Below are 18905 nucleotides of genomic sequence, written 5' to 3' on the forward strand. Positions count from 1 at the left end.
GAGTTGGCAAGTATGGTCAATACAATCGCTGCCTGGCAAATTTTAGCTGGGGGGGGGGCAAGACTCAGCTAAGCAGCCTATTAGGAAAATTTTAAAGGAAAAAGAAATGCAGGTGGCTCTGTTACCCAGCCCAAAGTAGCCCACTATGTGACAGGCGCGGGGGACAGAAGCCCCCCAGCATCTGCAACCACTTCACAAAACTAAAGCGGATAGGATGGGAAGCAAAAAACTGCATTTACATAAAGATAACTGTATGCTCTGAAATTGGATAAATAGTCTTCCTTGTGTGTATAAATTATTTTCTCTGTGGCCGCATTTAATTTGGATTATCTTTGACAGTCAATAATAGCAGCTACAGCAATAACACAAAATTAAAGCTGGCTTCACTGTGTCAAAGAAAATCACGTGTAACAATACTGTGGTATTGATATTACATTGTTGTTTAAGATTTTATTTAGCATTAACTTTCATTGTGACGAGTAATGTGCTTTCCACAGCACACACATTACTTCTCATTGCTAGGAGTCGGCGGTAGGATAATGCCCACTGTGACGTGTGAGGAGGAGGCAGCACCTCAAACCAGCACCCGAAAATCCTCCTCCTAGGTGGGGAGGCGGACAGAGCAGATCCCACCTGCCGGTCCTACATGATGGGGGACCATAAATCGTCGTCAGATCTGCTTCTCAATCAGGATTCGGTAACTGCAGGGCGGCAGGGAGGTGGCAGTGACACCGAGGAAGGACCTTGCACACCGACAATGACCGTTATAATAGCAGCACCCAGCTACACGGAGCCACAGGACAGTGGGGTGATGCAGCCCTGGTGGGGTGACATGATGCTGCGTGTGAGAGACACCCTGACCTGGCAGAGGCCCCTCCACAGCCTGGCTGGTTTGTTCTGCAGCAACTTCCTCTTCTGGTAGGTGATGGCAGCACAAGGGGTCCCACCTGACGGGGAGTGGGGGCACACCGTGGGCTGAGTACTGGTGAAGTCATTTATCGTGTACAGATGACAGAACAGTACCCTTGTTTTCAGGATGTTTGTCACAGAGACGGGTGGAGCTATTTGTGTATTTGTTGCTTTATGTAGCATGAATTAGATGAGGATGAATGACTTGGCTTGGGTCTTGTCATGCACCATGTCAGTGAGTCCAGAGTCCTACACTGCATTGTCATGCTACAAGGCCATGTGGGCTGGAATGCTGTACCTCTGCTTCTGAATGGAAACATATATAGTGTATTCATTTCTGCCATGTAATTCCTGCATCTATGTGAGCTCATCTGCCACTGCTCTATATATAGTCTCATATTGCAAATATATTGTGCAGTAATGGGGGAAAAACATCTTCTGCAGTTAAAAAACTAGGCACAGGTATCACATTTTCTACAGTGGCATAAAACTATTTGCAACAAAATTCTTTAGCAGAAAGGAGATTGGATACTTGTGTGCCACAACTTTAAGCAAGTGTGTTTTTCCCCCCACCATTCATTTGACCAAATCTTGCACGGGTATGTGTATAGATTCCTGGTAAAGTGCATGGCTGCGCAGGTGTACTCCATTTCGCTGGCCTCTACACACAGGATGTTTGAATTACTGGACCTTACACACAGAAACAAGGTGTCACTGGCCACTACAAGTTTGCTGATGACAAGTGAAATTAACAGTTGCTGTCAACACAATGGTCATTCAGGGCTATGAATATTTGACTGTATTATGTACAGTGGAAAGGCTAATAGTGCTGAATGACTTTAGAACTTACACATAGCGACACTTCCTTCCAGTGCCTCAAGGTTACTGCCTAATGTCTGGAGGTTCAGGGGTCGTTCAGTGCTATTAGTGTTTCTCTACATTGTACATAACACATGAAAGCGCTTAAAGCACGGAATTACTCCGGACACTGTAGAGCAGTGATGGGCAACAGGCGAGCATAGGGCCGCCTCCGTGCCTTCACCTCTATCCCCCAGCTCCTTCCTGCTCTATCGTCAGATTTGTTTGTTCATAGTTTGTAACACTTGTTTAAAATGCATGCTGTTATAGTATAGATATGTGTCTTTTTCTGTGTTTAAATGTATTGTTTAAAGTTATCACCAAGATTAAGGGCAATATTCGTCCCTTTTGAAGGTTTTAGAGAGCTGCCCATACACCCCCTAAAGCAGTGACCATCAACTGAATTTTCTTGGAGTGCGCCTCTCCACTGGGAGGCACAGGAATAGCAGACAGCCCAGATAAGGGCCCCAATTTTCATCCGAACACCTCTGAATATGGGGCCCCACTCAGACCAAGTGTACATCTGAATGTAATATTAAAACAAAAACAAACAATGTAATCTTGGTGGCAGGCAGCAACAGGCGGGCCCTAGAACTTCCACCTAGGATGCCTATCAGGTCAATCGGCCCTGCTTTATATGGCTGGCAATGGGGGTATGTTGGCAATATATGTCTGGCAACGGGAAACTCTGCAATGTATTACTAGCAATATGGATCTTTATCCAATATTTAGTTTCAAATTAATCTGGTTAAATTGTGTCTGCTGTATGCCTCTGTCGATTGTGCTAGGACTGTTTCTCTTTAAGGCTATGTTTTTTTTTATGGTTGTACATTGAAGCTTGAAGGAGCACGAAAAATGATGGAAACATCGTTTTTTTCAAGCTTGTACCTGATTCAGTACTGACATGTCCTAGTTTATGAAGCAGTTTCATGCAGGTATATCTGACAGTCAAGTAGTCAATAATAATTGTGAATTCAGAGTCTTTCTGATTTAGCATTTTAGATATGCATGGTACATCTGTGCATCATATGCTAAAAACATGACATAGCTATTTTGCTTTGTATATTCATGTTATATAAGATAGAGTTTTTAGAGAACACACAGCATTTAAAGAAAAAAACGTGTTCTTTCCTCACCCAAACAGAATCATTACCCCATGCCTTAGTTTCTCTTCCAAATCCCTACATTGTCATCTTGGTTCTTCCCATAGGATTATGTATCATTATTCTCTACTACAATCAGACATAATTATGATAGGTAACACTGTCATTTTCATCCAGTGGATGTTGTTCTGCATGTGAAAGGGCTACCAATGTTGCTTCTACATTTTTACATCTCCAGTGTGTCTTATTTATTTGAAATGTGCAAGCTTAGGAATTTATCAAGAGTGGTAGGTGACTATTTGTACCCAGTGGCATTGCACTCATAGGGGCTGGTGCAGAGTGGGAAGAATACCGGTTTTAGTAGCGTATCTTGCATGAAATGGCTTTAGGATGGCCAGAAAGTGGGCATTCACATATATTCATATGCATACTTCCTTGATTCTGGCACCTACACCTGCTATCACCTGGAGAGGTGGGATGGGGGGAGGGACAGGACATTCAAATGCAGGCTGAGTACAAAAAAGTCATGTTTCACGCACATGTGGCTCTTACAGACCTGCAAAAACCCGCATATACGCCTGTTATAGGTTAGGTGCACTGATGCTGATTATAATGACTTATTATAGACCAGACGCATATGCTGCTGATACAGTGGCAGACAAGATGCATCATGAGATTCGAACAGCTCTGGATGTGGGCTGAAACACATTCATTTCTCTTTTTTTAAAGAGTAAGTTACTCCTGTTTTGCGTCCAACTCTGCATCACGTTGATAATGCAGACTGTAGAAGTTACAGCTATACCAGCAATCTCCTTGTGTCAACAGCATATTAGCAAACTATACCTATCATGGTTGGTAGAGCAGTGCAGCACTTTCAAATTATATATATAGTAATTTATAAAAAAATATAAGGCAAATATATATATCATAATCAGCAGCAGCTATTTATATTGTGTCACTAATTCCGCAGCGCTATACAGAGAACTCACATCAGTCCCTGCCCCATTGGGGCTTACAGTCTAAATTCCCTGACATCACACACATATACAGAGAGAGAGAGAGAGAAAGAGAGAATATTATCAACTTGAATGCAGCCATTTAACCTACCAGTATGCTTTTGGAGAGTGGGAGGAAACCGTAGCACCCGGAGGAAACCCACACAAACATGGGGGGGACATACAAACGCCACAAAGCTAAGGCCATGGTTGAGAATTGAACTCATGACCCCAGTGCTGTGAGACAGAAGTACTAGCCACTAAGCTAGCGTGCTTCCCCAAAAAGCTTATAAAGTTGAAAATTATTTGCAATGAATCACTTAAAGGGCTGAAGGTCAGGAGCGTTCTGTCATTCTGGAAGTCAGGTCAGTTTTTTAAAAATTGCTGCATATAAGCTTAGGCATGATTTCCATGAAGAAATATTATATTATAAATGGAAATATATATATTTCTTAAGGCAAATTCAGCTTTTATTTGGCATATCATTTTGGTTAGATTTCACAACAAGTCATAACTTATAAAGTTATAAGAAGGGAAAATATATTTTCTTATTTTTACTAAATGCAGTATTTGCAAAAGAGTCACGCGCATCTCAAGAAGCTCTGCATCTGTAGCATATGTGTCAGGTTTATGGCAGGCATGCTTACCATACCACACACACTTCATTCACACTCCCGCCCGCTCCCTGCGCTCGGCCAATGACCGCCGCCTCTCCTCCACTCTGATCACCTCTTCCCACTCTAGAATACAAGACTTCTCCCGAGCTGCCCCCCTTCACTGCAACGACCTCCCTCGCTCCATCCGTCTCTCACCCAATCTGTGCTCCTTCAAGCGGGCACTTAAAACTCACCTGTTCCTTAAGGCCTACCAACCATCCACTTAACCTCTCACCTCTTCTGTTTCTCCCCTGGCTCCCCTTCTCTCCCCTTTGCTTCACTGGCTCCCTCTTGTGCCTGATTTTGTTTACCCTCCCTTAGGATTTAAGCTCGTATGAGCAGGGCCCCTCTCCCCTCCTGTCTCCACACCTATTCTTCCGCTCCGTCTTTACAGTTATTGCCTGCATGGAGTTTCTGAAGTTCTGGTACTTTGTGTTTATTGTTCTGTATTGTTTTACCCTGTATAGCGTACTGTTTGTGCCGTGTACGGCACTGCGGAAACCTTGTGGCGCCTAACAAATAAACGATAATAATAATAATAATACCAGCTTCTGCATTCATCAACATGGGTCCACAGTTCCACAAAGACGCTATTACTGTACTTGGATGAGGATAGTATGCCCTTTCTCTCCCCCATCACACCTCTTCAGGGTGTTGTTGTGGTCATGCTCAGTGCAAAGTCACACAATTTATGCTATGCAAAGGGGCATACATTTGACTCTGCATCAAACCAGTAGTGTATAATTGATAGGTAATTGTCTCTGTATTTGGTGCTCCCTTGAATATTAACATATATAGGCTCTAAAGAGGAATGGAATGTTGCAATTGGGACGCGAGTCAATTATGTCGTTAAAATCAATTTCTTTATTAAGTAATATTTAAAATAAATAGTCTAGCCAAATATTCCAACAGCAAAATATAAAAAACTGTGTTCTTGTGATAAAGTGAAGTGGAATGATGTCAATTAAATTATTTGGTAACCATATTCTGGTAATATGCAATCTATATGTATATTCTATTAGTAATAACTGGGAGAAATATATAATAGAATAATTCTCTAACAGTGTCACCGCAATTCATTGCTTCCATATAATTACAATTTTTTTTTAAAGAAATCAAGATACTATAAGAATATCTATCCCGTTTTCATCTTTAGTACTGATTATATATTCCACATAATATAATTGTATTAAATATCACAGATTATGCCTGTCTATTGGCACCGTTACATTTTCATCATAATGTTCTTATATATCGTCTGCAGGGATTTGGTGAATCAAATTGATATTTCTTAGTAATCACTTGTCATTTATCATAATGAGCAACCAAGTAGCTTTAGCAATTCAGGGGGAAGAAGTGCCAGTGAAACAAGCATTGAGCACACGCTTATTAGCGTGGTTGGCCACGTGGTTGTTGTATTTTAATATATATCACTTATGATAATTGAGAGAACATAATCAGACCTGGGAGAAACTAATGACAATCTATTTAGATTATATTTCCCTCTTATTCATAATGCATCTATAGAGTGAAAACTTCAAGAATTGTGTAATACTGTTAAGCTACGTACACATCTATGCAATTATCATGCAGATCACACTATTCCCGACCGTTTGTTTGTTCAGATATTGCAAGAATGTGTACGCTCCTACAATCATGTTTTATTATACCAAAACACATCACATTCGTTGATTTGATTTTCTAAACTTATAAAAAAAATCACAATCAACAATGGAACAATCTCAAGCAAATGTGTAAGGTTGTACGTATTCACCACTGTTTGTTCAGCACTACTGTCCATAGTTCCACCAATATATTACATCAGCATAGGCAGATATCTGTAGAGTGTCACAATCTTTTCAGCAAATGGTTGTGAGAGATGAAAATCACAGATCTGAAGGTAAATTATGTAGATAACAAAATACTATACTCACCCGGGAATTATCTGGGCACTGATTTAAAAACCAACCACAGCAAACAATTATAAAAATCAATATAACCATATTTATAATAAATAATAACAGACATAGGTTTATATAATTATACACAAACATATATATGTATAGCCACTAGAGATGCTCAGGCTCCGAAAACCGAACATCGCCAATCCGAGTACTGAGCTGAGCCGGCTCGGTACACTTCCTTGGATCTGAATCGAGGCAAAACGTCATTGTTGCGTCGTCGGATCTCGCAGGTTTTGGATTCCATTTGTCCCTTGGGCCGGTCCCACAGTGGGCTACCTTGGGCTGTGTCACTGGGCCTCCTGCTTTTTTTTTCTTTAAAATAGGCTGCTGAGTCAGGTCTTGCCTCCTTGGCTAAAATTTGCCAGCCATCCGCTGAGTACCTCCCTCCCCAGGAGATTCAATGCCATTGCTCACACAGAACAGGGGTAGCAGTGCTCTTTTCACTCTCCAGTCTCTAGTGCCATTGCTCATACAGAAACAGGAAGGGTAGCAGTGTTCTTGTCACTTGACAAAAACTGAGTGGAAATGACTGGAAATTAATGGTTATTGAGGTTAATAATAATGTAGGAACAAAAAAGAGCCAAATTATGTGATGTTAGCATTTTTAGCAATCTAAAAAAAAACAAAAAAACCCAAAAACAATACAGATCCAAAACTAAAAAACGTGACGGCGGTTTTGCCAAAACACAAAGTTAATACCATAGTTGCTTACTCTCCCGAAATGTCCTGGAGAATTTTTGTGAGTTCTCCCGGACGCCTGAGAGAGCAGGCAAAAATCCCGGAACCAGCATCTCCCCGTTGTTGTAAATCGTGGGGGCGGGGCTAACCGCATTATCGTAGCCCCACCCCCTCTTACAATTAGCCAGAATTTCCTAAGATTGACAGGGGCGGGGCCTAACGGCGCATCACGCGTGGCCACGCCCCCTCTACTGGACCCCCTCCCGGACAGCTGGTTTTAAAAGTAGGTAAGTATGGTTAATACAGATCCATAACCAAAACCAAAGCACGGGGGTCAGTGAACCTCCCTAATAGCCACCACTTGTATGTACTGTGTGAAACAGATGCAACTCCTTAATGAATTGGTGTGCCTCCAATTCCTAATGCAATATTTATACTTTATGAAAAGATAGGAGCGAAAAACATTATTTCCTCAGTATATATAGATAACACACAATATATATTTTTAAAAATGATTTATTAGTTATAAATCAAAAAACAAATAAACCATATTTAAAAACCAATAGTATGGAATCTGAAGTAAATTATACAGCATAAATAACCAAAGCAGCTTATAAGTCTATATTGTGTCTATTTGATATTTTCCTTGAAATGTCTTTATCAGGTGCCTGATTATCAGTTTCTTATAGTATATCGGATCATCAATAGTGTACAGTAAAACTTATTACTACAGTAACAAAAATTAATTCCTCTATAGCATCTGCCACAGAGTTCTCAATCAGCTGTAAACAAATGTTTGTGCTGTAAGATTGTTAGCACCCACACTTCTCAACGATAAATCCGGGACCTTGAATGTATGTCCTTCCTTCTGATATCCAATCCTAGATGAGCCTCTATTACCTTCAGTAAGCTGATTATTCAGCAGGCGGGCGTCTGTATTCGTCAGGCACACCTCAGACAAGATGACTGTTTGTTATCCAGGTAGTCTCTGGGCACTCCGGTATTCAAATTCTTAATCCATTCAGAGTGGATAGTGGGTAAAGAATAGCAGCACTTCAGTTTACAGATCCATCAATCAATAAAGAAATTCAAGATTCCAATACTTCATAGAGTTGATTAATAAGACAAATTGACACGTTTCTCCACACTCAGTTGTGGTTTCTTTAGAGAACAATTAAAAAGCAAAGTAAATATAAATTATATTTATACATAGTGTGATGATGCCCATCACAGGTTCAACACTGCGGAGAAGAATAAGCAAATACTACATCCGTGTGCTGGACAGCAGCAGACATTTTGTTGTAGCACATTTTCTCCTAGTAAATTAAATGTATTTACCAGGAGGCATTGTGCTACAAGAAAACAGCCTCCGCTCTTCACTGTGATTACTATGGAAATCACCAACCCTTTTATGCATGTATGAGTATTGAAATTAATTGGTCATTGAAATCAATGGGAAACATCTGGGCCCGTGTAATAAATAAAGTAGCGGGCAGAGTTTCCTAAATCCTCAACTACTCCCAAGTGCTCAATCACACCGATGACACTAGACATCCTGGGCTAGTTTACTACACTAGTCGATTGTGATTGGCTGACAGTGAAAGCAAGACCCTGGCTTTGATTATGTTGTAGTGGTCAGAACTGATGAACTTGTGAGTCGTTTATATGGGTCTTTTTTTCTTCCAATTGGAAAGGAAGAAAGAAGAAGAGATTTTATTCGGACTATAACAGATCAAGGCAGCAGATTAATATTATGCTTAATAAAATGTTAAACAAGTGTTTGGTGAGTCCTTTATAACTTAAAGTTTATTTTAAAATGTTGTGATTGTTTACTTATCCTTACTCTTTTCGTATAATGTGTAGAAAAAAGCCTTAGGCTGGCTACACACTGGCTTTCTGTTCATATAAAAAAATGCAAGTCAAAATTGCATGTACGCATATGTTTCATTGTGATTGATATAGGCTGACCGCCTTCACATTTGTTTACCAGGGCAGTTGGATGCAAGTGGAGCTCTTCCTATTCATTTCAATGGGGTTCACAGCATGTAGAAACTCCATTAAACCAAATTAAAATTAACGGGCCATTGAAATGAATGGCAAAAGTTCCTCTAGTAAATAAGTAATTTCAAAAAAGTCTTCCCAGCGTGCCCCACTACCCTCAAATTCATCAACCAGCCAGTACTAGACAGCTAGACAGCCTGGGGTCGTTCCCACTAAAGCAGGGGGATGAAAAAAATGGATACTCCCTTATAGAGAGGAAAACCAGCTGTCACAAAACTAGACGGGACAATAGGATACTTCACAGTCTGCGTGGTTTAACTCCTTCCACATGGAGCTTAACAAGGTGATAGTGTTCACTAGGTACCTTCGCAAGGAGGTTTGGAATTTGCTGCTTTAACCCCACAGGCAGCGGTTCTCCAGATAGTCATTGGGCGAGACCGTCAGGAGAGGATACAGATACCGGATGCTAGGATACCAGGATTAGGTTAGAAGCATAAGGCGCTGGATGCTAGGAACAATTGAAAGGATACAGATACCGGATGCCAATCTAAAAGGATTAGCTTAGAAGCATATGGAGCTGGATACTACAAACAATTGAAAGGATACAGATACCCAATGCAGAATTAGTTTAGCAGCATGGGGTGCTGGATACTAGGTACAATTAAAAGGATACAGATACCAGATGCCAGGATAAGAGGATTAGCTTAGAAGCATATGATGCTGGATACCAGGAACAATTGAAGAGATGCAGATGCCAGGATACCAGGATTAGTTTAGAAGCATATGACACTATATACCAGGAACAGTTGAAGAGATACAGATACCGGATGCAGGGATACCAGGATTAGCTTAGAAGCATATGACGCTGAATACCAGGGACAATTGAAGATATACAGATACAAGATGCCAGGATTAGTTTAGAAGCATATGGCGCTGGATACTAGGAACAATTAAAAGGATACAGATACTGGATGCCAGGATACCAGGATTAGCTTAGAAGCATATTACACTAGATACAGGGCCGGACTGGGACTAAAAATCAGCCCTGGCAGTTAAGGTACACAGGCCCACCTTAGCCCTGGCAGGAAACAAAACATGTGCCGCCCCGCAGCGGCGGCGCCGAACAGGGCGTGACCTCATTGTGTTGTGGGTGTGGCCAACATAGGGCATGGATACATACATTATAATAATACATTGCATTTATCATTTTAGACAAATACATAGGCACTACTGTTAGAAGCACACAGCTTTGCCTTCACAAGCAGTACGTTGTGAAGCTGGACATAGCTCCCAACTGTCCTTGCAGTCGGACCAAATCCTGACTAAGGGAGACAATCACCCAAATTCAGGACTGCCCCACCAGATACAGGACAGTTGGCAGACTGTCCTGCTCTCTCCTACCTGTCTTGGTCACTTTCACCACTTGTAGCAGCTGGTTTCTTTAGCTCAGTTCATTCTTGTCTTGATCCTGGAATATTGGATGCCCTATTTTGAAAAAAAAAAATGGATACATGAGATTTAGAAAACTCCCCGGTGTTTAAACAATAGCACTCACGTTTTATAATTAGGCCTCCCTCCAGTCCCCACAATAATAATACTCACATTTAATAAGTAGACCTATTTCCCTCCAACCAGCCCCAACATTAAATTAACAGTATATCCATTTATTCAAAACAAATTTCCCTCCCTCCAAACAGCAATAAATTAAATAGTATTAAAGTTTAATAAATATAGCCATTTTTCACAACCATCCCCGACAATAAATAATTCATATTCACATTTAATAAATAGCCCTCCTACCTAAAATCAGCCCCATATTCAACTGATAGCCCTAAACCACCCCAGCATTAAATTAAAGGTTCCTTCACCTCACCTTAAATAATTAGCCCTCACCTACACTCCACCATTAAATAGCATACCTCCCACACTATATTAAGATCCTCCCTTCCCTCTCATATTATATTAAAATACTGCACGCGCGCACACACACGCACACTATGTGAACATGCCCAAACGCACACTATAGCAACATGAGGCCACACACACACTATTTGCCAAACAGACACACTATTAGCCACACAGACACACTATTTGCCACACAGACACGCTATTAGCCACACAGACACGCTATTAGCCACACAATTTGCCACACAATTTGCCCCACAGACACACTATTAGCCACACACACTATTAGCCACACAGACACACTATTAGCCACACGGACACGCTATTTACCACACAGAAACGCTATTAGCCACACAGCCACACTATTAGCCACACACACCATTTGCCACACAGACACACTATTAGCCACACAATTTTCCACACAGACACACTATTAGCCACACAATAGCCACACTATTAGCCACACTCACTATTTGCTACACAGTCACACTAATAGCCCCACACACACTATTTTCCACACAGACATATTACACACACAGGCACAGGCACTTACCTTACATCCAGCAACATCACTCTGCGCGCAGCCCGGCAGAAGGAGAATCAGTGACAGCCGCCTATGCGAGCAATCACATGGGACAGCACCACGTGACAGGTGCCATCCCATGTGATTGCTCGCATAGGCGGCTGTCACTGATTCTCCGTCTGCCGGCAGCGCACAGAGTGTTGCTGCTCGGCGGACATGCGGACCGGCCCATCTGGCCATCGGCCCTTCTGGCATTTGCCAGATGGCCAGTCCGGCCCTGACTAGATACCAAAACAGTTGAAGAGATACAGATTTAGAAATCCAAGATACCAGGACACCAGTATTTAGAGGCACAGGGAGCCAAACAATCCAGGTGCCTTAAATATCTGGAGGTAATTAGGGGGAGTAATAACTTATCAGCTTATGGCTGAAAGCAAAGAAGATAAAAGATGGGTCTGCCGTCGGACCCCTGTAAGCAAGCTGGAGGGTCCGGCATGTGACATAAGCCCAGGTTGAGTGCAGTGGCTCTTCCTGACACCTCAGAGTTGAGGGTACTGGGCTAATGAGGACTGTTGGACCCCATTGTACACATATAGTATAAAAACAAATGAAGCACAAATACTCATTTGTAAAAATAAGGCTTACTTAAATAAAACACTCCATCATACACGCGTTTATGTAAACCATTTATTTAAAAATGTATATCTTGTCTCACCATAATCCAATATATATCATAATCCAATAACAATTCTGGAAAGATTAATCCAAGGGGGAATCCAAGAGAGGTGTTATATTAATCCAAAGGGAAAACAAATTGCAATAAATTTAATTTAATTTAAACTTCTTGTAGTCCACTGGACAGAAGGATAAGTAACCATTAAGAAGACACAAACACTGTGAGGACCTGGGACCACTGGGATGGACACACTCCAGGGGCTCTAATTTTGTTCATTACCCAGGCCCCATCAGCACAGTGGTTTGGCAGTGTCCCAGCACATACAGTCTCTGCTAGGGGTTGCACACAGCGTTTTGCAGCCTGCAGCCATAGTGGCATCCGCCTTCACTGTCCAGCTGGGGGTGTTTTTTCACTATAGCAGAGGGACCATACATTCATGTTATCTGTGCTATAGTAGAAACTAGATTGTCTGGCACTCAGGCTGGTTGAGGATGGTTGCATGAATTTCAAAGAAAATCCCAGTATAAGAGAAGAGGTAGGACAGTGAATTTAATTTCGTCATTATTGCTTTTTGCAATTTCTAGCGATTTTGATTGATTTAAAAAAGGAGGAATATCAATCTTTATTAGATTCCCCACTTAGGACTAGATTTACTAAAGGGCGACTTGATGAAACATCCAGTTGTCTGCAATTTTTCCGACAGGTTTCAAACTGTTGCATTTGCTAAACACCAAACTGCCAGTTAAAAGGCTGAAAAACACAGGTTTAGAAACCACCACTTTACAAATCGCCATCCTGATGTTTAACATGATCAAAATTCAAGCAGCCAGATTTACTAAGCTGCTGTTTGACAAACCGCTGGGAAAACGCGCCAGAGAAACAGCTAGAAAACAGTTATTTGAGCTATATTGCCATTCAGAACATAAGAGGAAGTACCACTGACATATAAATTATGGAGGCAATCATTATTAATTGATTAAGGGGCAAAATTTATTTATAATTAACTTATGGGGACACATTTTATTTTTCATTTTATTAAGGTGACACTATTATTGTATTATATTATGGTGGAAATATGAATATATAATTATATTAATTGGGCAATACTATTTGATTGTTAACGGGGGATATAATGATTTATGGTGCACACCTGTGGCATTACATAGTGCTCCCATAATATAACAATACAATAATATTGCCACCTTAATATAATGAAAAATAAAAATAAATCAGTTAGAGGATACACAGAGCATAGAATAGTAAAAAATAAGACCTTTGGAATATCACTCAAGTTTCATTAGACAAACCCCGAACCTTTGGAGCTCATGGATTCATTAAAAGAAAGAAAAATAATGCTTCACCTTTAATGTTACCTAATGTGCATTTTGCTTGAGCTCTTTGTTTGACTAGCTGTTTACACTGTACTGTATATTTTATCAGTTTCTTGACGTGTTTTATGGTACTTTCACAGTGATTACGGTCTATGTACCATGTTCATAAGTAAGTTAACACCCAGCTATTAAGAACAATAAATAACAGATAGGTGAGTTCCAAGTAAAATATTATACTCTTTTTTTTAGTTCTATGAACTATGAACAATTATATATACAGGGCCGGACTGGGACTAAAAATCAGCCCTGGCAGTTAAAGCACACAGGCCCACCTGCTGTGAGCTCCATGCATGATATTGTTGCATGCTGGTGTGGCATTGATACAGCTGCACATCTTGGAATGTGCTCCAGCGACAGGAGGGTTAATTCCCCAGCGCTAGGGGATGTAAAAATGTATTAAAGGGAATGTTTATTAATTTAAATGTATATATTTGACATATGGGCGCTGTGGCGCTGGTTAGCAACCGCCGCACAGCTCCGAAAAGGTTATGTCTCGGTCCTAGGAGGTGGGAGTGTAAATGCATTTGGCCATGTATTAATTTATTATGAGATTATGGAGGAAATTTGTTTCTGTCACTCTTCTGAAGAAAGGAAGACTACTTAAGTCTTTTCATTAGAGTAAACCAACATATCTTTTTAGCCTGGATACACATCAGGGGGTCATTACTTTTTTTTCCTGTTTATTTGTTCCTATTAATAAGATAGGGACTATTTGAAAAAGCAAGTAATTTGGGAAATCACAGATTGATGTGACGTTTGTTAAGTTTAAATTCCGTTAAATCCAAGTTTAGAGAATATATTACATCCTGATGTTAAACATTGGATGTAATATATCAGGCTTTGTGGTGCCAGCTAGGTTACCCCCTGCCAAAATGTGTGTCAGAAACAGTATATAAAGAACTGTATTTTGTATTTTAATTGTGTTATACCATCTGAACTTCTGGAGATCATTAATTAGGCTAAGTGTTAAAACACTTAGTCTGCGGGGTCCAGACACTGCCGCTTTAAATTAACATTGATGTAAGACGCACTGACGTCAAACTGAAGTGCTGGAGTCCTGTGTATTTCGGAATCACTACCTGTCAGCACGTCGCTTCCATTGGAGATCTGGAGCTTCGGTGTTCAGGTAAGTCTGTTTATATTGTATTCATTTTTGTCAGAACTCTGGGTGTTTTTTTAGGACTACAGCCTGTTGGAATTTTCAGGATCGTTAATACGTACCCAGCCCCTTTGGAAAACCTGTGTGAGGATATAAACATGATGATGTCTGTGTTTATTCGGCTATCTATGGACAGCAGCAGTTATTGACTTTATATTCTTTCTGGAGAATGGGTTTCTTAATAATTGATCCCTTACCTGTATGTCCAAACCTAAAAGGCTTTTTATAGCATACCCTAATCAGACCCTTCCTCTCCCAGGATGCCACCAATCCACTCACTGATCTCTCGTCTTGACTACTGCAACCTTTTCCTTACTGGCCTTCCCCGCTCCCGTCCCGCTCTTCGATCTATACTTAATATTGCAGCTAGACTTGTCTACCTCTTTTGCTGCTCCACATCTGCCTCCCCTCTCTGCCAAGGCTTACAATGGTTCCCCTACAGAATCCTCTTCAAACTCCTCACCGATATAATGCTGAAACAGCACAGCATTACCACAACAGAAAGAATAATGAAGTAGAGACACAAAACCCATACTTGGACAGACATGGAAAGCTAATGTTGGCAGTAGGTCCAGTTACCACTCTTCCATTGCCAGATATGCATGTCCCCAATGCTGGCCTTGGGTGCTCATGGCCTTCACATAGCAGCTGATATTAGTCATTTTGGCAAGAGGGCCAGATACGCTTCTACCAGTCTTGAGCATAAGAAATTCTTTGCACTCTTTGTCTGGGCAAAGTTAGCTCTGCTTCTCAAACTTTAATTCACCTGTTCATGTCAGTATAGAGATGTAGGGAGCGAATTCCAGAAAACTCCAGAAAAACCACTAGAGATAAACCATTAGATAATCCCAAGGCGCAGTGTCAGTAAATGTAAATGTCAATTAGTGATAAACAATTTTATATAAATCAGGAATAAAATCTAAAACAGCAATTTGGAAAATTAATCATAAACTTCCAATGTCATAACATCAAATATTAAATAAAATATCAACATAATGCTCAAAATAGCAATTGCAATAATAGTAGTTCTGGTCAGAACACATAGCTTTGTTAGTATTGCTGAAACATGCTGATTTCTCACAAATTGATGATAAATCCACCACAGTCCATATCCAAAAGAATGTATAACAAGTTTGGATCCAAAAATTTTCCAGAATAACTCTAGTCCAATTTCATATATAGCAGGATCAAGCCAGTCAAATAACTATGTATGTTAACAATATATGTGGTAATTCAAATGAAAGCCTTCATAGCCACAGTACTAAAACTTGGTTCAAGTCCCTGAGTCAAGTGGTTGAACTCACGTTTCTGCAGATGTTCTCCATTGGCTGCTGTTATGTCCCCAAAGTGAGTCTTCCCTATTTCTCCTGACTGGAAGGCGGCTGGAGCCGTAAATGCTACTGTGAATATTCATTCCAGACCGCGCTTAGGTTTGCGCATGCGCAGTAGGAGTCAGAGTCTCCGTTATGTTGTAACTGTCAGGCTCTCCTCTGCCCTGACAAGCGGACGCTTAGGAAGGAATCACTTAACTCTGCCCGCCGAGCAGAGAACCGAGAGGTAGCGCTGCTCGAGCGGGTCTGCAGACGCTGGATCGGCCCATCTTGCCATCGGCCCTTCTGGCATTTGCCAGAAGTGCCAGATGGCCAGTCCGGCCCTGTATATATATACTGTACATTCTTATATAATACTTCAAAGAAGTATTAAATCACTGTGCATAGAATTTACTTATATAATGTATGAATTAGTAATTTGAATTTGAAAAATGTAATTTAAAAAGTAATTTGAAAATGTTGTTTTTAATACGTACAATATAGGCTGTGAATCTTAGCTCACTAAGGGGCATATTTAACAAATAATGATAGTGCACTATCGTGCTCTTACCATTAAAAAAACGTCCCTTTGTGTCCCTCGCATATTTAAGAAGGCTGCATCGCAGCAGATATCGTGGATATCTGCTGCTTTGCATTCCTTTTCGTTTTTGGGAGCAGTCACCATTCTACAGTATGGTGACTGCTCCTGGCCGCAATCTAACAAGTTCCGAAAAAATATTTTTTCCGGAAACTTGTCATGAAGCTGGCGTACATTATCATGAATGAAAAATTCCAATGCTGTCAGCTCTGCTCTGAAGAGCAGATCTGGACAGCGCATGTGTAGAGGGATCACATGATCCCTCCCTGTCACTCACCGCTCGCTCTCTGCAACTATAGTTGCAGAGACAGAGCGGAATTCTTTGTGCGCATGTGCAGTTCGAAGAGCTGCACATGCGCGATTAATGTATGAAGAGGAGCGAAGAAGACCTGGAGGAGATCCGGAGACAGCGCGTTCCGAAGAGGGGGGTAAGTATGATTTTTTTTATCACAGAAACAGCAGTTTATCGGAACTGCTGTTTCTGTGTTCTGTTTTTCATAAAATTGAGAAATAGTTCAATCCTTATCAATGCGATAAGGATTGAAAACTATTTTTCACTTTATGAAAAGATTGATAAATGTGCCCCTCTGATATTCAAACATTGCAATGCAATTTCATGCAAGATACGCAACGCAAACTGGTTTACATTTCACTCAGCATCAGTCCCACTGTCTCTAAAGTAATGCAATACATTTTACGTCCAAATGACCTTGTGTTAAAAAAGCAAAGATATTTTGTAGTTACCCTTCCATTTCTCTACCAAAGCCACAGCAGCAGTTTTCATAGCATTCTACTGGTATTAGAGAGAGACTGATAAAAAGAGATTAGTTTGTTCTTGCATCTGCTTTATTAAATAAAGCAATATTTTCTTATTGGTTGAGATAGGAAACAATCAATTACATTGTTTTAAACAACTTTTTATAAAAAAAATGTGCTACTGGAGATAACAAGGGCTCTCTAAAGCTGGGTACACACTACACAGTTTTCATCCAATAATCGGCTAAATCAGCCGACATACGACCGCTCGTTCAAAAGTTGGGTCAGTGTGTGCAGTGACACGATGGTCGAAAGTCTGCCCAAATAGACGATTGTCGGCTCATTTGGTTGGTCGTACCGTTTAATATTTTCGTTCCAATCTCGTTTCCGTTGTGTAGTGTGTATAAACTTCCGACCGATCCACAACAGTGAGTACGAAATTACAGTCATTGCTCACGACAACATGGCTGTAAAAAGTCACTAAAGGGACGTCTGCTCTTCCCTTTATCGTCCTAAACAAGGCTAGTGTGTATGCAGTCCATGGACCGAGCGATGGGACAATCGATCGCATGTAAAATCGCTCGACATAAAAAGTTGGTTGAAATTTCTGTAGTGTGTACCCAGCTTATGATGTTCTCCAATCAAACCAATAAAGTTGAAGGATACTGACCCAATCACTCAGGCTACCTTCATCTCCTCTATTAAATACTCAAAATGATCCCTATATTACACCACCTACCATACCATGTTATTGGACACAATAAAATCCCTGGAGGACCCCGTCGCTTCATAGGAACCGGAAGAGACAAAACTTTGGTTGGTAAAAGCCCAGGGCAGGAGGTTTTATAGCTATGCTTTACAATACATGTAATACAATTATAAATTCTCTCTTGAAAGCATTTAATAGTATTCATGAAGGATGTGAGTTCCCTGGTGTCATTGATATCTATGCAATTACATCTCTGTTTTCTGCAGCTTACAAACAATTTCCTTACTGAAAGTGTTACTTTAGTCTTTTGGCAAAACTTTGACCAGTAAACTGAAGAACCATCTGCTCACCCTGTCAGTTCTGATTAGGTTGGCTTTTTCCAGTTGAGGAGTAAATAACTAACTTAAGTTCATCTTGTTTGGTAACTTGTGCAGTGATATTGGACTAATTGTCCAATAATGACTGTAATATTACAGTACATTTTTGGCCAGCTTTACATAGGGATCAGTCGGCCAGTGTAAGAGTTAGTGGAGTTTTGTTTGGCCCAGTCCATACACAAAATGGCCCAATGTAAGCCTGCCCTCATTCATCAATTTTGTATGGCATCTTTCTATATGGTGGGTTGGAATTCAAGTATTTGCATAAACATAAAGCCATATTGTTAGATGTTAGATTTGTAAAAGCTACTAAAGCATCTAAATATATAAACATAGA

At 40.6% G+C, this 18905-nt stretch overlaps 1 protein-coding gene across 1 annotated transcript in view; it reads left to right on the top strand.

Moving 5' to 3' along the window:
- Nucleotides 1-573: 573 nt before the first annotated feature.
- RETREG1 (reticulophagy regulator 1) overlaps nt 574-18905 on the top strand; it is a 171861-nt gene continuing 153529 nt past the window's right edge. The window contains exon 1 of the mRNA XM_075212914.1: nt 574-918. Coding sequence (XP_075069015.1) covers nt 647-918 — 272 coding nt within the window. The 5' untranslated portion in view covers nt 574-646. The remainder of the gene's footprint in view (nt 919-18905) is intronic.

Source organism: Mixophyes fleayi, chromosome 5, assembly GCF_038048845.1.
Source record: "Mixophyes fleayi isolate aMixFle1 chromosome 5, aMixFle1.hap1, whole genome shotgun sequence".
Classification (NCBI taxonomy): domain Eukaryota; kingdom Metazoa; phylum Chordata; class Amphibia; order Anura; family Limnodynastidae; genus Mixophyes; species Mixophyes fleayi.